The sequence below is a fragment of the Chionomys nivalis genome, chromosome 8, assembly GCF_950005125.1.
Source record: "Chionomys nivalis chromosome 8, mChiNiv1.1, whole genome shotgun sequence".
NCBI classification, from domain to species: Eukaryota; Metazoa; Chordata; class Mammalia; order Rodentia; family Cricetidae; genus Chionomys; species Chionomys nivalis.
The window spans coordinates 77,286,219-77,311,935 of NC_080093.1; the positions used below are offsets into that span (position 1 = coordinate 77,286,219).

The window sequence follows — 25,717 nt, forward strand, 5'->3', positions numbered from 1 at the left end:
AAGGGTGATTTAAAATGGAAACTCCACTAGTCCTGCCACAGTTTGCAGATCAAGTATCCCCCCAAAGGCTCCTATGTTGAAGGCTTGATCCCCAGTTAGCAGATTCGGTGTTAAAGGGTGTTTGGATGACAAGGGCTGTGAGTCAATGGTTAATCTATAGATGAACTCATAATATCATGAGCTTTTGGAGGTGGTGGGAAATGGGTCTTTGTTGAAGTAGGTTGTTGAAGGTTATCTTGTTCCTGGTCTCCTCCAGACTCTTGTGTTTTGCTTCCTGGTCCCATGAGGGAGGTTACTTTGTTCCAGCACATGAGCCCATAAAGATCTCCCTCACCTCAGGCAGCCGTGGAACTGCCATGGGCTGGAATCATGAGACCAGGTAGACATTTCCACCTCTAAATAAATGTCTCCTCAACTATTGGCCACAGCAATGAAAGTCTGAAACACAAAGCCCCACATGGGTCCCAAATTACACATAAACATGGATAAGTAATTTTAAAAGGAAGGGGAATCCTTGCATGAGATTTTTAATTAATAACATGTAGATGCCATGCTACAAATGAACACCCTCCCTATGAGCCTACCATAGTTGTATTCAACATAGTTAATAGCTATCAATGCAGAGCCAAACCATATAAAAAGCCTATTGGAGAAAAAGAGTCACAGCCTCATGCAGGAGGAGTCAGGTGAAGAGTGTCTGGCTTGAGTGATGAAATACTCATCGTGGATGCTGGGAGGAGCCCACTTCACACACATGCTGACATGGTGCACTGAGGGAGACATAACCTGGTTTTGTAGAATTGCAGTCAAATACACTTAAGCTGAAGAGAACTGCAAAGAAAGAATTGTAAGTCCAAAAATTGAGCTGTAGTCGGCCAAGCAACTGACTTTGGACATTTCAAAAATGTTGCCACACAGAGAAGTCTGAAACACTGTAGATTAAAGGGCATGGAGGGGACCTGAGAACTATATGCAATGCATGGTTCTCGACTGAATTTAAAGAGAAATTGGTTCTAAAGGACAGTGTTTGGATAATAGTAGAATGTATGTTACTAAGGTGCACGGGTTACTAACTGCAGGGCACCGATGTTAGCCTTTGGGCTGTAACTCCATTGTGAGTTTGTGAAGGGGACACCTTAGGTTTTAGCAGATGCTCACGGGTACTTACCTGGTGCTTGTATGCCCCACAATATCCACAACAGATTCTTGAGAGAGGAAGGGAGGGGTACATGCTATGTTTAGCACATGTTAATGCCAGTGTGGTAGGGAAAGAGGAAGAAAGCATGTGGATGTATCTGAGCAGAAGGAAGAAGGACTGGAAGAATAAGGAAGATATGGGGAAGAGGAAATATTTTGTCTCCACCTTAGATGTCGGCCCTCAGAGGGAGGGCAGAGGCTTCCTCCGTGGTTCCAGCATAGACGCCAAGGCTGGAGTCCCAGAACTTCATCTGTACCCGGCTGGATGCAGGGCATCCACCATCCAGCCCTCGGGTCCCAAGGGTCCCGTGTAAATCACTTACCTGTTCGAAAGCAGCCCACTGTCACCAGCCACCACTCGGGCACGCGGGGCAGAATCAAGGCCAGGCGATCTCCCTGCTTTAGGCCACAGCTCTGCTCAAAGACGTTGGCGGTGCGGCGGCTTAGGTCCCTCAGCTCTCGGAAGCTCCACTTTATTTCATCTCCTTGGTTGTTCACCCACCACAGGGCCGGACCTGGGCCTCTCTTGCCCTCCTGGTTAAGATTATATACCAAGCATCACTTCCTGTTTCCAAGGAAAAGGACAATTCACTCCCACAGTTACATTCCACTGTGAGCCTAGCACAGTGGGATCCCATCTTAAGACATCAACAGACTCCAGAGAGGTAGGAAACCAGATTGTGGACTACTTGAAGTCACATGTGACCTTAAATACCCTTCAAGCTTCCCACCGAAGATAAGCAAATACCCCTCTCCGCATGTCTGTTCTAGGTTCATACAGGCCCATGGTGGATTCTCAATCCGTGGGTTGCAACAATTGGAAAACACGTATTTCTGATGATCTTAGGAACTGAGACACTGCTCAACAGCAAAATTACAGTTATAAAGTAGCAATAAAAATAAATTTATTGTTGGGTGTTGCTAAGACCATTGGAAATATGTGTTTTCTGGTGGTCACTACTCACAGGTTGAGAACTGCTGATTAACACAGTGAGTTCCTCTCTCCACCTCAGTTTTCCCACCTATGAAATGCGGACAACAATATTGCCTAAGCAATTTTAGATAAATAAACCACATTAATAGTGTTTGGAACAAAGTAGTTGTTCAACAAAATCGTATCCTAACAAAAGAAAAGAGGCTAAGGTAGTTGCTAAATGTTTGGTTAGTGTTTTGAAATTAAGGTATTTCTAGTGGTTAGGATTTAAAGACAGAAGAGCAGAAACCTGTACGTTCTTATTTCCTTACAGGAACATCAAACAAGCAGTAACGAATCGACTAAAGCAGCTTTGTGAGAACTCTCGACAATTTACCAACTGCCCACAGTTAAAGCCACACTCAGAATGTAGGGTATTTTGTGGCCTTCTCCCTTGCCCCTGCTCCCAAATCTCTGGTGTGGTACAGCACAATCAAGGGGAAGCCATCCAGTGCCAGCTCATGGAAAAGACTGGAACTGGCCTATTCAGGAGCCACTGGGTGAACGGCTTTGGGCAAACGACTTTCTCTCCTGCCTGATCTGCAGGCCACAGGGAAACGGCACCATTGTGTGATTCTTAGGTAGATGTGGGTTCTATGGTGTGTAAAGACTTGGCACCAAACACTGAGAGATGATGGAGGAAGTAACTCTACAGAACTGCCATGAGAAGAAGTACAGGCAAATTCCTAGAAGGAAGCAGGGTTAGTAACACTGGCCATGTAAATGTGAAAACTGTAGAGTGGGGAGGGACACAAATAGGACCAGGGGAGACAAATGTCAGAAAGACTTGAGATGACATTACATCTCAACATGACCACATTGGTGACGATGATCTTTCCTTACACAAGCTAGTGTGCCTGACTGGGAAAAAAGGGGAGGGGGGCTTTGCCTCTACATGTCCAACTTTCAACCAACGACCATAAGGCAAACAAAAGAACAGAGATGCCGTCTATTCAAAGGGACAAAACAGATCCCCAGACACAGAAGCCCAAGCTGTGTCAACTTTAGCTGTTAGACAAAGATGGTTTTAAAGACCTGTGTTAAATTTGTTCCAACAGCTAAAGAAAACCCCAAAGATGAAAAGGAGAACAGAAACACTCCAAATGAATCAAATGGCAATATCAATAGAGGGGCAATCTTCTGAAAGAGCCATGAATTAAATTCTAGGACCAAAAGTATAGTTGTTGAATGGTCACATGCTCGGGGTTCATCAGGAGATCCAAACAGGTAGGTGGAAGAATGGCTGAAGATGAATGCAGGTCATTTGAAATGGTTGAACCTAAGAAGCACACACACACACACACACACACACACACACACACACACACAAAACCCCTGCAGTTACCAGATCCATATTCGTATTTGTGGAGTCTCTCAGAAGAGTTATTCAGTTCATCTGAGGAAATGATAGCCCCAAACTGCTGGTTTGAGGAAAAGCGTACATCATCTAACACAAACAGCTTAACAACTCCAGGACAAGCCTAAGGAGACCCCTGTGAATTGTAGTTCAAATGCAAAGGCTGGGAACACAGGAGTGATCTACTGCTGTGGGATAATGCTTTTGTACACTGTAAAGATTTGTCCTTTACATTTGTTTAATAAAATACTGTTTGGCTGGCTAGGCAGGAAGTATAGGCTAGGCAACCAGACTAAGAGAATTCTGGGAAGAGGAAAGGCAGAGACACAGTCACCAGTCAGATGTAGAGAAAACAAGATGAGAATGCCTCACTGACGAAAGGTACCAAGGCACGTGGCTAAACATAGACAAGAATTACAAGCTAATTTAAGTTGTAAGAGCTAGTTAATAATAAGCCTGAACTAATAGGTCAAAGAGTTTATAATTAATATAAGCCTCTGTGTGTTTTTCTGGGACTAAACAGCTGCAGGACCAGGCAGGACAGAAACTTCCATCTATGAATAGCACCTGACATGGGGTAAGAATTTCCACACGAAGCCTGAGAAAACTTAAAAAAAAAAAAAAAAAACCAAAAGGATTCTAGACAGACAATAACAGAGTTAAACACAGCTTCTTGGTAACTGTCTTTATTCAGGTAGGCTCTGTTTGTTAGCCCCTGAGGATTGAACTCAGGTTGTCAGGTCTGACAGCAGCAAGGCCTTACCTGCTGAGATATCTCACTTCTATTCTTTAGTTATATTTAAAAGACAATGGTAAGCCCACATTAAAGTGGGTACACTATAAAAGGTGGAATTTGTGACATCAGGATCATAAAGTTGGGGTTGAATAGGATAGGACTGTGGAGGAGTAGGGTTTCTTTTTTTTCTTTTTTTCTTTTTTTTGGTTTTAAAAGACAGGGTTTCTCTGTAGCTTTGTTTCCTGTCCTGCAACTAGCTCTTGTTTACCAGGCTGGCCTCGAACTCCCAGAGATCTGCCTGCCTCTGCCTCCTGAGTGCTGGGATTAAAGGCATGCAGCACCACCGCCCGGCTTAGGGTTTCTTTCTTATGTGATTGAGGCTCAGCAGTCGAAAGTTACAAATAGACCCTCCATGCTACAGAGTGTTCTATGCAATCTTCACGGTAAGCACAAGGAAAGTAACTATAAAATACATGCAAAAGGAAATAAAAAGAAAGCCACACAAGTTACCATAGAAACTCAACATAAAATAACAAAGGACAGATTGAAGAAAGAAACAGAAAGTGGCAGGAAAAATGGAGCATTGTCTGTCTCATTTACTGTCTTATCCCCATGTTGGGCGCTCCTCAAATCTTAATTCTACAAATAAACAATCAAGTGAAGACTGTAAAAGACAGAATGAAAACAAGTTGATATGAATGTGATCTCTCATGAACACATTTGGGGACTGTTTCAGGACTCAATAGAAACTATATACGTAAGCGCCTGAGGATTTGATGATAATATATGCTTTAATTTCCAAGAACAACCAGGCTTATACATTGACAGCCTTAGTGAGTAACTGCATCCACTGTAAGCTGTCTAGCTTACAGCTCAATTTTTGTTTTCTAATAAATTATCTGCCCAAATCCCAGACTATTTCATAGGGGTACATTGTATTTCCATCTTATATCTTACAAGTTAAATACGTTCAAAAGCGAGTGGCGTAAACAGTGGCAGTTTGGGAAGAACTGTTGAGTGAACCAGGGATCAGTTTCTGAGTGATGCTTACCAGAGGTGGTGCAGAAAGTGGCAGCTTTCACAGGAACGCCAACAAGGAAGGACCCAAAATCAACCCATCCCACCAGTGTTTACTGAGTGCCTACCAAGCGTGAAGCACCAAATGTCACTCCAGGCTAACAGTGAATGGGTCTGAGTTACTAACCATGAGTGCGACAGTTGGAAAGGTTGAAGCAGACAGATCTAAGATATTGGAAATGAATATTCATGAGATGGGGTGCTTATAAACGGGCTTGAGGGTGTTGGAGATACAGATGATATGGCAATTACTGACAATAATATTATGAAATCCAGTCATGCTATACTTCCATATAGGAAGATTTGCTTGTTTGTTAATCCCATAAACTGATTTACAAGCTCACTAATCCGAACTCTATGGAGAAAACACGGAACAAGCTAATACCATCGTCTCCTTATTGCCACTTCCTTCTTTCCCAACCCATCTCAGGCTCTCAATATTCTTAACTAGATCTACGGTCTCGGCCAGTTTATCTCTGAAGCGAGGTGCTCTGACCTCTTAGAGAGCAACATTAGGCTAAAGGTTAGGTTGTGGAATCAGTCAGCCTGGATGCAAATCTTGTTGCCTTGTTTGTTAGATAGGTAGGCGTTTCCTGCGAGTCACTCAAACTCTCAAGTGCCCAGTTTCCTCATCTGGAAAATGGAAACAGCAGAAGATCAAGTGTACAGTGGCTGACATGGAACAGACACATGTTCTACCTGACAGAGGACTGTATTATTCTTGGCACTGTTGTGAAAGTTCTGAGGGAAGATGACAGAGAAGGCATGAGTCATGTTCCTGGGGAACTTAACACTTACAGCTACTCCCCAGCTTCATCTCCGTACAAAGACCGGGTGCTGCAGGGCTGGTCAGCTAGGGTTGGATGGCTCCGCACATCACACCTGTCTCCGGCAGCTCCCAGTGCCAAGCCTACTTTTCTAGCCGTCTGTGTCTTGGGAAAAGACAGGCCAAGGGGGATTTTCTGTACAGATACATGATGCATCTGTAGGCCACAGAGATTGCCCCTCTGGAAAAATCCTGAAGTCACTTGCAAGATCCGTAGTCTCAGGGAGACTTGCCACCTTCATCGGATGACAGGTGACATGATTTGGATAAATGTGGTAGATATTGTGTGATTTCTGAAAGCCTGTCCCCTCTCTAGGCATGGCTCCCAGACTAGCCCGAGTGTGGCGAGCTGAACAGTTCGACTCTCCCACGATCTGAAGGGGAGAATTCAGATAGCCAGTAACCTGTCTATAGGAACTTTGCACTAGATCATAGTTATGGAAGAATAAACATTCATCAAATGATTTTACCCACTGTACAAGTGAGTTTTAAGAATAAATCTACCCCAATTTCACAGAAAAACCATGTTCTCTGAAGCTCAGAGAAGTGAGAAAAATACCCAGACTAGGAATCAAGCCCTCAGATGTAGCCTTTCCCACGATACAGCTGCCTTGAGGAAGCCATACATTCCTCTGTCTCTCTTTACCTAGTTAGAGCAAGACAAAGCCACCAGGCCACTCCTGTTCCAATCTTCCATCGCCATGGCCCCTTTACCTCCTCCATTTGAGCCCAGTAGTCCAGCACGTCTCTCGCAAAGTTAAATTCCTCAGGCGAATCATAGTCATTCCATCTTTGAGGCCACACTCCTGATGTGGAGACGCTGTGCTGCTGAGATGGGCTTGAGGAGAAGCTGTGGAAGGACTTGTAGATGCCCCGCCAGATCTGGAACTTCTTCAGCCACAGCATATCGAGGTGGTCCTCTGGTATGAAACACAGAACCTTCAAGTGACTGTCTACCTTGGGAAGACATGGTTTCTATGCCCATCACCCCACAGGCACCTGCTCCATGTAGTGTTGATGTGTGGTCACTATCTGTTGCTAGGCTTGCCTCTTGCTTCAGATGGGGATTTCTCTACCCAGCTGAGGGATCACAAGGTGCAAAATGCTAGTGAATGGCTGTAGCTGCTACGTGGGATTGGGACACTTTCCTGAAATTCTCTTGCACCTCCCTCTGATTTGATTCCAGGATGATAGCCATGTGGTTATCCCAATTGCAAATCCTGTCCCATGGGACAAGTTATCTTTACTCTGGAGACCTTTCTTCCTGTCAAGCCCAATCTTGTGGTTTCCATGGAAACTGTTATATCATCATCTAAACCCATCCCCAACAGCTGATGATGGGTCAGAATCTCAATAGTCATCCCTGTGATTTTTAAACACAAGCTAGAGCGATCACAATACTTCTCAAATTTGTGTGTGTCTATATGTGTGTGTGTGTGTGTGTACCTGTATACTGTCTGCCTGTCTGTCAGTGTGTTTGGTACCAAAGAGTAGCTCAGACTGTCTCCTATTGGAGCAGCCATAGAGTGAAAAGTTGGGGGAAATTACTGAGGTTATGATATCTATCATGTGAAATAAATGAAGTCGATTCCCAGGGGCATAGAGAAGATGGTAGCGAGAGTCTTGTCCCTCTGTCCTTCTGCTATTATGAGCTTCCCCTGGGTTTTGCGGGCTTCTGTATGGATTCCTACAGCCATACACCTATCCTCGGAGCGGAGAGGGCTAGTGTCTCAGCTCCTTCCTGCTGATACTGTGCAGCTCTAAGATGCTCCCTAGGACAGAGTCCTGGGCAGCAGTTCCCAGCCTCAGAGTCAATATAGGCAATGAGCTCCACTGGCATTTCAGTGAGATCGTGAATTCAGGCACAGCCTAGATGATAAAGCCAGTCCTAGGATGGCCTGTGCTATATGGCAAGATCCCCTCTCCGAACCAAAACAAACAAACAAACAACAACAACAAACCCCCCCCCCCCCCAACCAAAAAAACAAAACTAAATCCTGTATTTGAAAGATCATGTAATTGGAGGTTGAGATTGGATGTTAAGGACTGGATGGAGTCGTCTTAACTGATGACAACAAAATTCGTCTTCTTGGGAACTGCAGCATCCTTAGTTCCACCGTGGAAACGAGTGTGTTGCAGGGGCAGATGCTGGGTGCAGGCTCCCATTGGCCATTCTTTTCTACAGCCGCTATATTTCTACATAGATGTCTGCATGACCTCGGCTCTTCCTTAAATAGTGTTTTCCCCAAAGGCAGGGCACACAGCCACTTAAGTAGTTAAAAAGGCTGGGCACATGGATCAGTAGGTAGAACACTGGTCTGTGCCTGGTCCAGTGTCTAGCACTGCAAAAGAAATAGTCAAAATAATCAAGTAATGGTTACTGACTTAAACAAAAGGGTGAGTTAGGACGAGGAAATATAGTAACACTTCATCACGGGCTGCTTCTGCGTCCCTCTGAAGTATCTGTGGGAGTACGAACCCCAATATTTCTTCTCAGTGTGACTGTCATTAGAGGAAGGTGCTTTAAAAAAGGAATTGAGTTAAAATGCGGTCTTTGGAATACATTATGGTTGGCGTCCTTTTAAAAGAAGGCATCGGTTGTGCACAGCTTTAATAACTTTTTTTATTTGAGATCCGCCAGGGATCCACAGGGAGGCAGTGTCAGAAAACAGGAAAAAGGAGATTAGCGTTCAGACTCAAGGTGGAGGCCAATGCTGTGTGGACAGGGAAACAGTGATCGACAAGTCAAGGAAAGAGGCCTCGAGTGTTGATCTTAGGTGTTCGTTATTCAGAACTTTGAGAAAACAAAAAGAAATGTCAAGTCACTCTGCCTGTTCTAATTTTCCATGGCAACCTTTTTGTTCAAATAGAGAATAAATAAATCTCTCTCACAAATAGTTTGCAGTTCTGACTTCATGTTTGTCATGTGAGTTGCCAAACCCAGGAGTTACCTAGATAAGGAAAGCTGTGTGTAGCCCAGAGGGTAGCCTTTAGCAATCAAACAACACAGGTTCAAATTCCAGCCCCTCCATTTGACATCTATGTAACCTGGAGCAATTTACTTAACCTCTCCCTCAAATACAGATGGACCAACAGCACCTATTGATCCAAGCAAAGGTATTGAGAGACCACTGACATTCTGCAAGGCCCAGCATAGGTAAGTACTCCGTCGAGGACCAGTCTTGACAAAAATACTTCTTACCCAGGTAGGGGCACGGAAATTTTAGAAATATAGTAAAGAATATGAAGAAATATTAAAAAAAAATAACAGGACACAAACCATAGAAAGTATCGGGATGGTGTTCCAGTGACTGAAATCCTGAAATCCCTCCAGAGTTTATTTTTCCACAGCTTTTATACCCAACATAAACAGGGGAGAAGGTAACAAAAGACTTTATTAACATGATACAAAGGATAACTCACACAGTCAATGGCTTTATCACTCTGAGACATCAAATCATTAGCATTCTGTGGTCTAGGTAGCAAAGGTGCTCTAGATCAGGTATGCTGAAGATCACCTGTCCCCAGGTGACCTAATAGCTAAAAAAGAAGGAACAGAAGTACGTTTGCATATCCTGACCATTTGTCAGGATGGCAGGGATTTATCTTAATTCAAAAGAACCAAGCAATTGCATCCTGAGTTGGGATGTGCAGTTTGCTTGTCAGTCTCCAAACTCTCCGACCATCAGCCAAGGTGGAAATGGGTCTGCATTTTCCAGCCTCCACAGTGCTCTAAAGGTGGGAGTTACTGATTGCTAATTATCTCTCCAGGGAAATGGAGTCATTAAACCTGACCCAAACAAACATCATCTTAACTTCTGCAACAGGGTTAGAGCGAAGAAGTGGAGATTGGTGCCTGAAACAGATGGCGCAGAACAGCTTTTGCACGGAAAGATACAGATAGACCACACAGCACAGCGCTTGCTGCAGCTTTAAGAGACACCCGTATCTACGTATTTCCGTGTGTCCTCCTGGGGGTGCACAGATCTCGCTCACAGCTGTGTCCATTTCTGTAACTATGTATCAATATCTAAAATTGCATCTCTCTACATTACTATCTATGGCTATATACCAAGACAGCAAGAATCACATCAATGTTATTCTATATATAGACAAATATCTATCTATTCACCCAGTGTTTGTTAAGGAACACTAAATAGTCAATGTAATGCTAGATTCTTCCCTTGTCATCTTTTGAAAAACTGAGGAATGGAAACTAGAAAGAGAAATTTTTATTTCGTCTATAGAATGTCTGAATCATAGAACAATTTCCCTTTCATTTATGAAATACTTATTATCGGGGCTCCACGTGTGGATTTAGATCCTGTCAACTGGAGGAAGGTCGACTGGCTGGTTTGGCTAGACAGGTTGTTGCAAGCCTCGGAGGCCCTTCTGTCTCTGATTCCCGCACTGGGATAATAGTGATGGCAAACACCGTGACCAAAAGCAGCTTGCAGGGAAACTATTTAATAGTTTACATATCCTGATCATGCTTCATCACCGAGGGAAGCCAGAGCAGGAACACAAACAGGAGCGGGAACCATGGAGGAGAGCTGCTTGCTGCTTGTTCTTCATGGCTTTCTCAGCTGGTTTTTAGTACCAGGCAAGATGCCCAGGGGTGGCACCACTCACAGTGAGTTGGGTCCTCCTACATTAACCATTAATCATAAACATGCCACCACAGACTTGCTTACTGGTCAATCTGATGGAGGTATCTCCTCAGTCGAGGTTCCTCCCTGCTTTCTAGATGACTTAGCTTGTGTCCAGTTGTCAAAACAACTAACGAACGTAAGGCACATGCTGTAGGGCACCCTACCTGAACTGTCATATGGGTACTGGAGATCAAATTTAGGTCCACACACTTGCTCAGCACCTGATTTACCAGGTTAAAGGCAAAGTAAACCAGCCTTTGCACAGCGTAGTTTGCTTGCAGTGACTCCTCCTGTCTCTTCTCTTCTCTGCTCATTCCCTAACACACCAGTCCCCTTCTATGAGCCAACCACCATGCTAAACACAGCTCATATATGTTTCCAGGTTTCCTGTCACCAACATGCCCATTGTACTCGAAGAAAGGAAATATCAGAGAAGTTAAATGATTTGACCAATGCCACACAATTTGTAGGTGGTGTTCCCAGAATTTAAAACTGTATTCTCAAGTTTAAGGCTTTTGTGGAATGTATAAATGCACACAGGCACACAGATAGACAGACATGTGCATGCATGCACACACACACACACAGACAGAGACAGAGACAGAGACAGAGAGAGAGGCAGGGAGAGAGAGAGAGAGAGAGGGGAGAGAGAGAGAGAGAGAGAGAGAGAGAGAGAGAGAGAGAGAGAGAGAAAGAGAGAGGCTTTGTCTTACCTGGTACTGTGAGGGAGACAAACGGGCTAGGTCTACCCAGGCAAGGAGGCCTACAGAGTCTGCCCTCCGTGTGCAGTCCTTGCCAGGGCTCGGAACACAGCAGCTGAACTTGGCCCCTGACTGAGGAGAATGTTGAGCAGAGAACTCCAGGAATTGGATGATGCTGTGGGGGGAGGAGACGTCCAGTGGAGAGGGCAGAAAGCAGTGCTGGCTTCCAGAAGGGGCAGCCAGCTAGGGGAAAGGACTGTGTAGAACCTTCCCAGTGTTTGTGGGCTACTCAAGATGGGACCGGAGAAGAAAGGTGGAGTCTTCACAGGTTTTCTGCAGCTAAAGTTCTCCCCTTTCCCAGTCTGCACCCTTCATTTTCATCTATATGACTGCTGAAGGGTCACATGGCTTCATAGCTAAGACCCATGCTCCAGAGCCATAGAGACTCAGTTCTGCCTGTGACACCCACCTCTTTGTGGATGATCCCCTCGCTCCATTCCTTGCTTTATTTGTAAAACAAAAATGATAGGTTCTAAGGATTTTGTTTTCAGGTTGGTGTTAGATGAGATAATTCTTGAGAGGCTCATAGCACCCCGGGGTAGACTCTGTTGGCCGTTTCATCTGGGATTCTACTCATGAGAAACAATTTTATATTCGGGCAGAAGGCAGGGTCCTTTGCAGTTCCAAAGGTTCAGGCTTAAACCCTGGATCTGCCACTCATAAGAAGAAACCCAGGGGAAGCCATTCCATCCTGAACTGTGGCATCTCACCGATAAATGAGGTTGTGGAGGTTATTGCAAGGTTGGGTCTGTGAATCACTGAAAGCAATATGCAGCTACTGACTCAGGAATTTAGATACAGGATGGATATCGGTGTTGCACTGATTGTTTAATGAAGGTGGTCATACACAGTGCCTGTAATAGTCATTTTCCATTGCTCCTGCTTGGCGGGGTATTGATGGAGAGTGGAGGACCTCCCTGGCTTTCCCAGCAGTCTTACTCCCCTAATCTTTGCTGAATCTGGAATAAAAATGCCTTGGCTGAAAGTTACCACTAAAGAAGACAGAGTGTAGGGCAAGCCTGGCAGGCCTTATGCTTCCTGGATGATGGACGTATGGTGGAATTTTTAGCACAAGGTAGGTTTTCTACTGGGGGAGAAGGATACAAAACGGCAGAGTGAGGCGGCCACCTCAGTAAGCTACATATTAAATGTTCAAAGTACCAAAGGGCAAAAGTCACTGAGAGTGGAGTGGGAGGGGCAGCAGCAGATCCCCAGAGACGCTTTCTGGACCCAGCAGGTGTCTGCTGAGTGACCACACTAATACATGGCCGTGGGCCAGGCAGTCTGAATGAGTCTAACTTTCACCAGATAGCAGCTTGGTGGCACTGTGAAGGTTCCTATCCCTCTGCCTCCATGACAAGTGAGTCTGCAGTAGAGAAAGCTCATCTCTGAAGACTCCATGTATACCCCTCTTCTACCTCAGCCCTGACTGCACTGAGCCTAACGCTACTGAACTAAAGTTCTAGACAGTGAACACAAATAACTCCCGGTCTTGGGCACATTAGAGATACTTACTAATCTGCCCTGTCTTGTAATTCAACTCTGCTGGAAGAGACATGACAGCCTGAAGTGACGGAGACACCATCAGTCATCCTTTCTAGATGACCTGTGGAATCTCCATCATTTCTACAGACTAACAGATTCACTCATCACAGACACTTCCTGAGCATCTTTTAGGTAGAGATCTGGTGTTGAATATGCCATGCAAGGTTATTGCTCTCCAGAGGTTTCCATGCCTTGTGATAGACAGGCAGAAGACAACAAAAATCTCAGGCTTTGACCTCTGCAATGATATGCACAGCAGTTCTTGATTTATACACAAACACACACAGAAGTTGAAGCTGTTCCAGAACATTCCTAGAGACACAGGGGGTATGATCCAAGGCAGGACAGTATTTGAATGTTATTTTATCTAAGCTAATTTTTCCAGCTCAAGTCTCTCAATAATTTTCTGTTTCTGCTGTGTCTGCTGTGCCTCCATTTCTGATTTTAATTTTTCACCTGGGGAATATATATGAAGAACCGAAGCTGTTCTCCTGAGGAACCGGACATTGGTTGGATGGAAAGAACTTTCATTGTCTTTCCATTCCCTGGTCAATTTTATTAACCAGGTCTGGGACAGACTGTCTCTGGAATGATACAAAATCTTCCTGTAGGTTGGTCTTTGTTGTGCCCATAATAAGGAATCAGTGACTTCCTCATTCACCTCAGATTTGGTGTGGAATAAGGTTTGGAAGACAGTTTGTTATTCAGGCATCTGTACTGGTCTGCCCTTGGGGTCCTGAGAGGATTCGTCCTCAGCTGCAGCCACTAAGAGCACCTCCTGTGCACATTCACTATGTTCCTTTTAAAAGGGCCCTGCCCACCTCCCGTCTCCTTTTCTCTCTGTCTGTCCCCCCCCCCCTTTCTCTCTCCCTCTCTCCTCCTCTCTTCTTCTGCACTTGTCTCCAGAGGGACCGGGCTCCTCTTGCCCCTCCCCCTTTCCCATTCCCTTTCCCCTAGTAAAAACCCCTTCAGGTGAGCTCTGTCACATGGTGTCTTTTTTTCTCGCACCTCTTTTTAAAATTATAACACACTTCCCAAAACCTAGCGCACAGCAAGCGCTTTTCAAATGGAAGCTCTCACTTTCCAAAGAGACTTCAGACTAGACGCGCACAGCTGAGGCCAGTGTTCTATATGGATCCTTACTATACAATTGTTCCGATTTCCTCATCTGGAGATGAGAGCGACAGAATTGATTCCATATGACCTTTGTGATAATTAAAAATTATATGTACACTACTTGGAGTGCCTGACAGGTGTTAATAGTGCTGTAAGAGTGCTGTTATTATTAATTATTAGGAGAGAGGAATAGGGAGAGGGCAGGAACAATCTGTTCTTTATTATTATTATTATTATTATTATTATTATTATTATTATTTAGGTGTATTCACGCAACACAGCCAGAGAGTTGACATAAAGTTTATTCACATCAATACCTTTGGTATTAGAGACCTACAAACGTCAAGATTTTAATTACTTAAATTTTCAAATTTATCCTCTCTCTCTTTTTCTCTGTGTATGTGTGTGTGTGCATTTGTATTCACATGAAATGTGTGAATAAGGTTGTGTGCATGCCAGAAGACATCAGAAGTCAGTTCTTTTTTGTTTTCTATTGTATTGAGGCAGACTTTCTTGTTTTTCTGCTAGCCCATGTATTTCAGGATATCTGGCCTTCAAACTGCCAGGCAAGCCTCTTGTCTTTGTCTTCCATCCTGCCTTAAGAGTGTTGGAATGATGGATGTGTGGCAGCAGGTCTTGAATTCCAGGTAATCAAGCTTGCACGACAAGCAGCCTCACCTACTAAGTCATCGTGAGGGCTCAGTATGATTTTTAACATTTTTTCTCCTTTCTTTTCTTCCTTCCTTTTTTCCTTCCTCCATCCCCCCTCTCTTTCACTCACTTTGTCTTTTCAGTGCTGGAGACTGAACCCAAGGTCTTGTACATGCTGGGCAAGCGAATACTCTGCTACTGAGCTGCGTCCCCAGCTTCATTACTAATGACTATCTTCTTACTCAAAGAAATTGTAAACACAGATCATTTAAACATATAGTAAAGCCTTATGACATGTGTTTTTTTTCATTGTCTGTCTTATTTATTTAAGACACCATGTCTGAATCAACTTATAAAAGAAAGCATTTAATTTGGGGCTCATTGTTTCAGAGAGTAGTAGAGTCTATGGCCACCATGGTGGTAAGTGTGGCAGCAGGCAGACAGGCATGGTGCTGGAGAAGCAGCTAAGAGCTTATAACTTCTCCACAAGAAAGCGGCAGTGAGTGGGAGGGGAAAGATTGGGCCTGGAATGAATGGGCTTTTGAAACCTCCAAGCCCACCTACAGTGACACATCTCTTCCAACAAGGCCACACCTCCTAATCCTTCCTAAGCAGTTCTAACTCTATCAACTGGGGACCAAGCATTCAAATATATGAGTCTAGGAGGGCAACTCTCATTCAAACCACCACAGTGACTAAATAATATGGGCTTAGCTTGCTTCCACTCCTTTTACATTGCATCAAGTTACATCATAAAAGACTATGTGGAAGTTACTATCATCAGCACCATTTTACTAATGTAAATGTTGACATTAGGAACTCCAGTCAGATGACTAAGCTCAATACAGACAGGAAACGATAGAGCATTCGAACCTAGTTTTATCTGGATGTAACTCTTAGCTGTTTGCCACTATGCTCACTAACACACATTCTTCCTGGAAATAGCTCCAACTAAAGGAACACACAGCCCTTCGCAAACCCTCTGTCATGATTTCTATTGTCAACATGTCCTGTTCTACTGTCAACAGTTTGAGGAAGAACAAAGCTCAGACTGGAGTCTGTGCATTGACTCAAATAGAAAATGTCCTTTTATATTATTCGGGGCACCCCTAAGGCATTTTACTATACAATAGCATTTGGGGAGTTATTTTTTAACTTAATTAAAACTTATACATGGATAATGCATGCCATAGGCTGGAAGAATTTCATCAAAAAAAATCACAGCTAGGAACAGAACTATGGCAATGGTTTCTGTAAGATCAACATTCCAGGGTCAGACATAGTGCATGCATGTCTTCAATTCCAGCACTCAGGAAGCTGAGGCAGGAGACACTCCAGGAGTCAGGGGTCAGTTTGATCTATATAGTGAGCTCTGGGTCATCCAGGGCTACATAGTGAAACCTTGTCTCAAAACAAACAAGCAAGCAAAGCAACATTCTAACAGATATCAATGATTAACCATCTACAATTAAAAACATCAGAAGGTATTCGTGAGCAACTGAAGCAGACCGAAATTAGAGTTACCTTCATGTGGGAGGAAAGAATGAACCCAAGTGGAGGTCTCACTGCATGGACAAAACCCAGAAAGGGAAAGCAAAAGAGAACCCATATTTTGTGAATAGACTTTGCACAAATTTCTAGTTGGTTTCTATGTACAGAGTCTCTGTAGCCTTGAGGTGAAGGAACGGAATATAATTTTAAGTTGCTAAATACTGCAAGGAGCAAACTGTTTTTGAACTATGAGTATGGCCAAATTCACTGCCAGTTTAAATCAGAGAGAGAGAGAGAGAGAGAGAGAGAGAGAGAGAGAGAGAGAGAGAGAGAGAGAGAATTTCAGAAGAACAAAATGAAACCTAAAACCTTCACTATTAACGATAAGGTTCAGCACAAAATCCAATATTACTAAGGCTGGGAGTGTGGTAGAGTATTTTCCCAGCACATGTAAGGTCCTGGATTCCACCATCCACACCACAGACACTCAGTTGCTATAGATACACAGATCTATAGACACTCAGACACACTTAGATGCTTTAGATACACAGATGTATAGACAGACACCACAGACTTATAAGCACTACAGATATGTCAGAGTTTTTCTGGGGAATCCAAGAGCCCCTCCAAATAGTGTAGGCTATTTCCTTGCCCTTGATTGCCCACCTCTGCCAGACTTGAAAGTAAGACCCCATTGATGAAGAAAGAGACCACGTATTTCAGACACAAAATTAGGAGGAACTGAGTTGAAGCGGACCTGATAGACTCTTCCCTGAGGACTAGCTCTCACACTGTGAATCTATGCCAATGGTCAAGGGAGGAAAGCATTGGGTAGTCCTACCCAACTCTAAAGCCTGCAAAACACAGCAATAACCAGCTTCAGGAAGATGCTTCCAAAGGCGCAATAGTGGTACTTATAACTGGGGCAACCAACAACTGTCTAATTGGACTTACAGCCTGCTCAGTAGGAGGGAATTCATGTCTAGTACTGCAAACCCAGTCAACTGCCTGTGGGTGATGAGGTAATGGACCTTAGAGGAGAACCTGCTTCTGCCGCTTTCCTAAACCAGCATAACTTCCAGCTGCATTCTAAGTAGTTATCTTTAGGTAAAGTAAGGAGTTCTTAATCAATGAAGCTTCTATGTGGAGCAGATGTGGACCATTACAGAAATCCACAGCCAGTCCAAATGCAGAGAACAACTGACTGCAGATGTGCATCCCCAGCTGACACATCTGCAGCCCAGCTCTTACACCTCATGCTCAGGCACCGCTGCTGGGGATGGCATAGAAAGACTGTAGGAGCCAGACGACCGGCATGTCTGCAATGATACGGGCTCTTCTGTCTATGACAGGGAAATCGCACCCATGAAATCATGAAGGTTGCTTAGGCAAGACCTGGAGGATGACAACATGCCAGTGTTGGTGGGAGAAATCTTACAAGGTCCTATCCCTAGGCAAAGGGCTGTAGACAATGAATGGCCGCGGAGAGGGGGAGAATCGGAGATGATAGGTTATTAAATCCCAAGTGATCATTCCTAAACACACCCAGGCAACACTAAATGGGCTCATATACATACGTCTGCCTGTGTGTGTAACAATAGTTTAAGGAGAGGTCGTGAATTTAAGAGGGAGTGGGGGGACATGGGAGGATTAGAGGGAGAGACGGAAGGATGGGAATGGCACAAAATAAAAAAAAAAACTTTAAAAAACATGACCCATTCTCAAGAAAAACAGGGCATCAGTGGGTAAAATTGCTGACCTAGATTGGGATTAGTAGATACTAATATTAATAAATGCCCAGAGGCAGATATTAGGGCATGAAAGTTGAAAGATTAGAGGAGCAGAGCAGCCAGTCACTAGTTCTTACCTCTACGAAATCCTCAGACAGAATGCGTATCCTGTCTGTACAAGTCCGCAGACTGAATGCTGTCTCTTCAGAACCTCAGACTGAAGCCTGAGCTCCTGTCTCCTCCCGCCTTATATTCCTCTCTCCACCCAACCATATCACTTCCCATCTCCCCCTCTCTACTGCTGGGATTAGAGGTGTGAGCCACCACTGTTTGGCTCTGTTTCTCTTTTAGACTGATTCAATCTTCTTTAGCCTAGGGTGGCCTTGAACTCACAGAGATCCATCTGCTTCTGTCTCCTGCGTGATGGGATTAAAGGTGTATGCCACCACTGTCTGGCCTCTATGGCTAACTAACGTGGCTATTTCCACACTCTGTGATCTTCAGGTGAGCTTTATTTGTTACAACACAAAAGAAACATCACACAGTAAAAGCTGTTTAAGGACTGAAGGCAAGTATGCTAAAGAGAAACAAAAAGAACTTTTAGCAGAGAAATAGAATTTTTAATTGGGAATCATTAACTGGATAGATTCTTCTTGTTACCTTAAATTAAAAATTAATTGACTCAACTTCCTGGCATATTCAAGATGATCAAAGAAAGTCAGTGAACCTGAAATTAGATCAGAAGAGGTGGCCACTCGGAAAAATAGAGAGAACTTTGAAACCAAGAGTAGGCCTGGGAATCATTAGTGAAGGGCCAGAAGAAAGCAAAAAGAGAAAAAATAATGGCCCAAACTATCTCAGATTTTGGTGAAAACATGAGTTTGTGGGCTCTTAGAATATCAACAGTGGAAATATAAAAAGTAAACCACCTAGACATATAACCACATTTATTTTTAATAAAAATGGAGACGGCAGCTGAAGAGATCTTTACAGAAACCAGATTTGGTTCCTAGTTTGTCAAGTGACTCTCAATACCTGTAGCTCCAGCTCCTGGGGATCTGGCTTCCAAGTGCACCCCCAAAACACACATGGATAGAGGGAGGAGGGGGAGAGGGGGAGTAAGGGAGACAGGGAGAGGGAAGAAGAGAGAGAGGGAGAGAGAAGACATAACTGTTTTTGAAAATGGAGAGAGAGCTGTAAAAGCAGACAGAGAAAATAACACAAGGAGACAAAGAGCATGGACAAGGCTAGACCTCACCCAGGTAGTTCATGAGGAAGCCCTCTTTCACGTACCCAAAGCACTTCTGCAGAAGTCTCAGAGGTTGGGTAGGAGTTTGTGACACCCCGAAGGTCTATGATCTGGACGACTGGTGTCAGTGAACACACTTTGCCCCAGGGTCAAGCTGTGGTTACAGGTTCTAGACCTAGAAATAGCACCATCCACCTGTAGCTTTGGCTGAATCTTTTCCAAGGGACCAGAAGTGAGTCACACACATTAGCACATTAGGCGGTCTGCTTCATTCAGTCTCAATTGCACAGATCTTGAAACGACACTCTAATTTGGCCCCAGTTCATCTCAGCTGTCGTGTGACATAAGCCACTGTCACATACAGATGCAGAGAGAATTGAGCCCATGCTGGTCCCTAGGGCAGGGTTGTTAATCTTAGCACCTCAGTAATTCCTGAACAGGCCCCCAAACATGTCTCTACTCCAATAGTAATCTTCCCTGCATAAAACATAGCTAAGACTTTCCCCGTTGCAACTCTGGGGACACATATACCAACTTCTGTTGCAAAGCACACTTAAGGGACCCAAATCTCAACCCCTAAGCTGTAGTCTGGCAGCAACTCTGCCAAACTATGCCAGAAGACATACCCAACTTACTCTTCAGGGCAGGTTTGCCAGCCTCCATTCCTCAGAGGACCCTAGACTAGCCCCAAATCTCAGCTCCACTTTCTCTCCGGTGCAGGTTGACAACAGTCTGAACTCTGGGTATATGCATGCAGAGACGGTCTTAGAGACTTTGTCTCTTAGATCCTGAAGCAGCCTTGCAGCTTGGTTGTGGGCCCTCTTAGCCTCAGATTGCTCTGGTACTGTCTGTCCCAGGAACCACTCCATGATCCAACAGCAGTCCTACCCGAGACTTAGAGGAAGTTACACTCGCCTGCAAACCAAGTAAGAGATCTGCTTTGCACCCTGGAGCAAACCCTAATCCTCTTGCTCTAGGTCCTGGAGACAGTCTAGTCCAACCACAGACCATACAGAACCCAGGTCTACTAGGGTCTTTGTCGAAAAGGGATAGCAACGAGAAGTCATGGGTCTGATTCTAACAATGTTTGCTTGTGATCCCAAAGGCAAGGCCACCAGCTCAGAGATCTAAGAGAAGACCCAAAATGGCTAAAAACACTTTCTAAGGAACTTCAAAGGTACAGGTCCACACACTGCATAAAAAGGAATCAGGCAAACCTAACACCATTAGAGAAAAATATCAAGCTTGTAGCTGCCTACCACAGGAACTGGAGACTTGCAGGTTGCCAGAAGGAGAATTCCAAAGGCTCACCTTACAGAAGCTCAGGGAGATGGAAGAGAACCTATGTCGACAACGCGACATATTGAAGAAGAAAAATAAATGAATTTAAGGGGAAAGTAAGCATATTTGTCACGAAATGAGACATTTTCTAGAGACAATCTTATAGGCAGGCAGAAACTATAAAGTATGAAACTATAATTTAATTTATGCAGAAATTAATTGATGAATCGAGAGTTAGAATTTATACATAATTTGAAAAATGATGTCGACAGCTACTGCCAATAAAGTGTCATGGTGCTATGAATTTTTATTAGTTTATTTATTTTATTTAAATAACATTTTTCATTTATTTTACATATTAATTGAGGTTTCTCCTCCTACAAGCCCACCCATACTTGTTTCCCATCTACCGGCCCCCACTTTGTCTCCTCCTCTGCCTCCACCCAGAAAGGGGTGGGCCTCCATGGCCTTAAGCAAAGCATGGCTCCTCAAGTTGAGGCAGGACGGAGCTCCTCCCCTTGAGTCAAGAAGGGGCAAGGCAATCCAGCATTAGGAACTGATTCCCAAAGCCAGCTCTGTGAATTTTACTGTATTCCCAATAAAATTATGGTTCATATTTCTTATACCTGAAAGGCATCACAAAAAAATAAAATACACTGGAATAATGGGGAAAGAAAAGACTATCTGAATGCTTTCATGTCTCTATTCAATATAGTGATGAAGTCCTAGCCAAAACCAGGCAGGAGCACACGGAGGCCCCCAGATGAGAGGCCTCGGTGAATGACACTGTCGAAGGCGGGGTTTCTGTAGGAAACCATGCAGACTGTGCCACCATGCTTCTAGTGCTAATAATTTGATGAATTTACAGGGTGCAAACTTAAATGACAAAAATAAGTACTACTATATTTATATGCGCTACCAACAAAATTATCTAAATTAAGCTAAGGTGGAAGAGGAGGAAAGAAAGAAGTTAACACCGTCATAGTAGCTTAAGAACAAAATAAAATCCTTGAAAATCAATTTAACTACAGAGGTAGCAGACCTGTGTACTATGCACAGTAAAATATCGATGGAAGAAGACACAGATAAGTAAAAATATATCCTGGATTTATGGATACGAAAATTATTGTTAAGATTTTAATAATATATACAGGGATCTGCAGATTCAATTACAATACTTATAAAAATTCCAACCAACTCATGTGACCTTGTCTGGCTAAAGCGACTCTGAGCTAAAATAACAAAGCCAAAAGCGTCGTATATCTGACTTCAGAATATGTTGCAGAACGTTAGTGATCAAACAAACATAACCCTGACTTGATGGTGGGTGTATGCATGAGTGGAACAGAGTGGATCTTAGAATAAACCCACACGTTGGCAGTCAATTCATTTTAGCCCAGTTGAAACACCTCAGGGAAGAGAATAGATCTGAAGTGTCTACACACGCACACACACACACACACACACACATCCCTCAGGAAAGAGAATAGATCTGAAGTGTCTAAACACACACATGCATACACACATGAGAGAGAGAGAGAGAGAGAGAGAGAGAGAGAGAGAGAGATTATGCAAAGTGATATATAAGCTAGTTAGCTTAATTTTGTAGTCTACAATATATATCTGTATTAACATATCATGCATATACCCTACATATATACAATGCATCGATTTATCAGTTATACTTCAATAACACTAAAACGTTTCAAACTTAAACTAAATAAAAACTAAATCCAAACCCGTCAAAGGCTTACAAATGTAGGGTGGTCATTGTTGCAAATTCTGGGCCTTCTGTTACGTTTTTCACTGTCTCTCAGTCCTCATATCCTGCTTTAAGGTGCTGTGACAAAATGACACAGGTTAAGAGACTTAAACCACAAGATGTATAGCCTCACTGCTCTGAAATTTAACCATATCCAGCAGTATTGGCATGAGTGGTTCCTTCTGAGGCTGTGAGGCCAGGCTCAGTCCCAGGCCCCTCTCATTAGTGAGGACGGATTGGCATCCTCACGTCCACCGGTGTTTCCTTGTGTCTGCCTTTATCTGTGTTCCGATTTCTCTTCTTGGTTATGACATCATTCTTAGTGGATAAAAGAAGCCCTCTTTACTGTAGGCAAGTAAAAACACACCAGGGAGTGGAGCCCATTCCTGAGTTTCTCAGTGACCCCTAACAGGGTCACTGATGATGGTAGAATCGGTTTTGAGTGTCAGAAACAAGAAACCTGCATGAAGCCAGTTTGTTAAGACAGGAAGCAGTCACTATCACAAATATCTCATTGCTTGAAACACAGGAACTTGCCAGTGTTTGTTAATTCTTCCTTAATTGTCTGTTGTGTGTTCCTCCTGGCACCTCTAACGACTACAGTTTAAATTCCATGGGAAAAGGAACTTCATTTTATATGAAATTTTGATTTATTATTAGCCCCCCCCCCCCCCATGCTCAGGCGTGTGCCACTATGTGCTTGTGGGTGTGGGCGTCACAGGACAGCTCTCCAGGCTGTGCCCTCCCCTTCCCCCCCCCGGCTCGTTTAGGCAGGGTCTTTCTTGTTTCGGCCAACCAGTGTACTCTTGGCTAGCTGACTGGTGAGCTTCAGGGCTATCCTCCTGACTCTTGTTTTCCGTCTCCTAAGAGGAGTGCTGGGATTCAGATGTGCAAACCAGCCAGTTTTTTTTTTTTTGTTTTTTTTTTTGTTTTTTTTTTTTGTTTTTCGAGACAGGGTTTCTCTGTGGTTTTGGAAACCAGTCAGTTTTTATGTGGATTCTGGGGATCGCTATCAGACTTACTGGCTGAGCCATATCACCAGCCTTGTTTGTCAAACAGTATCCCCAAGGCATAGGACACTTCAGAACCAAAACCCACCTATCGGCAGCTGAATAAACAAAAGTGAGGACTTGAGCGCCGCCTGGTGGTCAGACTAGCTGTAAATCGATGCCTTTGAACCTTGCTTGAATCTTTCTTGGTCTGCCTGGCTTCAGCCTGAGCACCTTGCCACTTTGGTAAGGTTGGCAATCTGAGCACAACCCTGACCGGGGCAATTGAAATCTTTGATGAAGGAAGAAATGAAACTTTGAAATCAGCAAGCTCACGTAAAAGACCGGAGCACTGAGGGAAACACTGGTTTCTAGAAACTTCTGCCTTCCGGCTCGTTACTGTCACTAGCCCAGGATGACCCGGGGCGTCACAGAACTAGCTTGTCAATGCATGAGATTTCCTCGGACCCTGCTCCAGCCAGGCTGCCAGGGAATAAAGAAACAATGAACACTCTTGGAGACCAGAGGGAGCTCACGGGTAGCGTGTCCCCCTAAGGAGGAAGAGGACCAGCTCTGCCTCCCACCAACCAGATCCTTCCAGATTTACCCCCCCCATACAGTCAGAAAGAAGCACCAAATGCTGACATAATAGTTGTAGGTGGGGAGAGATGACAATGGGTAATGACTTAAAATGCTATGCTAGCGTCTGGAACAGTCTTTAGTATTCTATATTTGCAAAGGTAAACAAATGATGAAACAACACTGTGCTTGGAGAGTTGTGTGTCGCCCCCTGGGAGTTCTTCTGTAGGACAGACTTTAGGTGTCATGCTCTTCCACCAGTCTCAATGCTCAGCTTGCTGGAAGAGCTGGACCTGTCCACAGTGGGCTGGGCCCTTATTCACCCTGCCTGCAGCCCCAGGGGGCTCCTCTGTTCTGATTTTTAGGACCTTCTTCTTTGTCAGTACCCAGATCTTGTGTGGAGCTGGGACATGGAAAGAGTTGGTAGGAGGTGAACAAAAAGACCGGATTCCATCAAAAGGGCGGATCCCAGGGTCCTCAAGGCCTCCTCCTGCCCATAGCTCCCATGTCTTCCCCTCCAGTTCCCTTATGCCGCAGATGGGCTCTTGCAGTGGGCTGAGCAAAGGAAGCCAAAAGGAAGCAGGGGGCCATTTTCTGACCATGCTGCCTGCAGCCTATTGGGCATCCCAGGCCTCACTACCCCTGAGGGCGAGGGCTTCAGTTCCCTTGCCTTGCCCCTCTACAGGGAGCCTCACACATTCACTCTCTCCCACTTCCTTACCAGAATCCGCGCAGACCTGTATCACTTGCTTTTGGCAGATGGGGAAACTGAGGATCTGATGGGCAGCGTATTCTTCGTGAGAAGAGAACTGGACATATCACCTTCAGCTCTGAACGTGAGAGACTTTCCCACAGCGCCCTATCTGCTTCCTTTTAGGTAAGGCGACACCATATGCCCTGCCCATATGGGGCCTTTTGGGCTTCCTCTTTGCATGATCAATTATCTTGATCTATTTTGACTCTGGTATTTCTCAAACTCTGGCTCGGATGGCTTACCTTTGTTTCACTTCCTGGTGAAATTGTTTTACACTGTTTACTTTCTTTTTTAGAGCTACAGATGGGGAGTGGGGGCTTGGTCCATGGTGTGTGTGTGTGTCTGTGTGTGTGTGTGTGTGTAGCAGGGGGTATTCAAGCGCTGACTACTTCTTAAAACCCTCAACATTTTTTAAAAGGAAAGGAATATTAAATCAACAAAAAAAACCCTTCTATCGCAACTCCAGTTTTGAAGTGCCACAACCAAGTGAAACTAAATACTTACGAAAACACAGATTGTTAGCTTTGCTAAATCCTGTTAGGTCATAGTATGCTGCCAAGTATTTGAAACTAGTTTTGCTACGAGGGTGAACATATTTTCACCAGATTTGTTGCCATGATAGCGCTGCACGAACAGGCAACTTTCAAATCTCAGAAAGTTACACCAACGTAGACTTTCCTTCCTCAGGTCAGCAGCTTCTGGGCAGGGAGCAGCTGTGATCTCTCTTCTGTTTTATCAGTCTTTGGTTGGGAATAACTCTCTAGTACAACTTTATTAATGGGACAGGTGGCCACAGATAGGTGAGACCAGGATGGCACAAGTGATAAGGACTGTGCTCAACTTCAGAGCCCCAGAAACTCTGCAATCTTCCCTTGGGGTGGAGGGGGCGTTGATAGTTGCAGAGTAACAATAGACTCTGCCGTCGAAACCCAGAGATGGCAGCGTGGAGCTTTCTAATGGACTCTAGGAAGATGATTTTGGTTTAGCCATA

General features: G+C 44.2%; 1 protein-coding gene across 2 annotated transcripts in view; it reads right to left on the reverse strand.

Moving 5' to 3' along the window:
- Acsm1 (acyl-CoA synthetase medium chain family member 1) overlaps window positions 1-24,842 on the reverse strand; it is a 41,814-nt gene extending 16,972 nt beyond the window's left edge. The window contains exons 1-3 of one of the 2 annotated variants that reach the window (XM_057778131.1): window positions 24,694-24,842; window positions 6,881-7,086; window positions 1,521-1,731 (exon numbers count right to left, since the gene is read on the reverse strand). In XM_057778131.1, coding sequence (XP_057634114.1) covers window positions 1,521-1,731; window positions 6,881-7,072 — 403 coding nt within the window. In that variant the 5' untranslated portion in view covers window positions 7,073-7,086; window positions 24,694-24,842. Of the gene's footprint in view, window positions 1-1,520; window positions 1,732-6,880; window positions 7,087-11,531; window positions 11,636-24,693 lie in introns of those variants that run through there. The other variant, XM_057778132.1, reaches the window with a different exon arrangement.
- Between the last annotated feature and the right edge of the window lie 875 nt (window positions 24,843-25,717).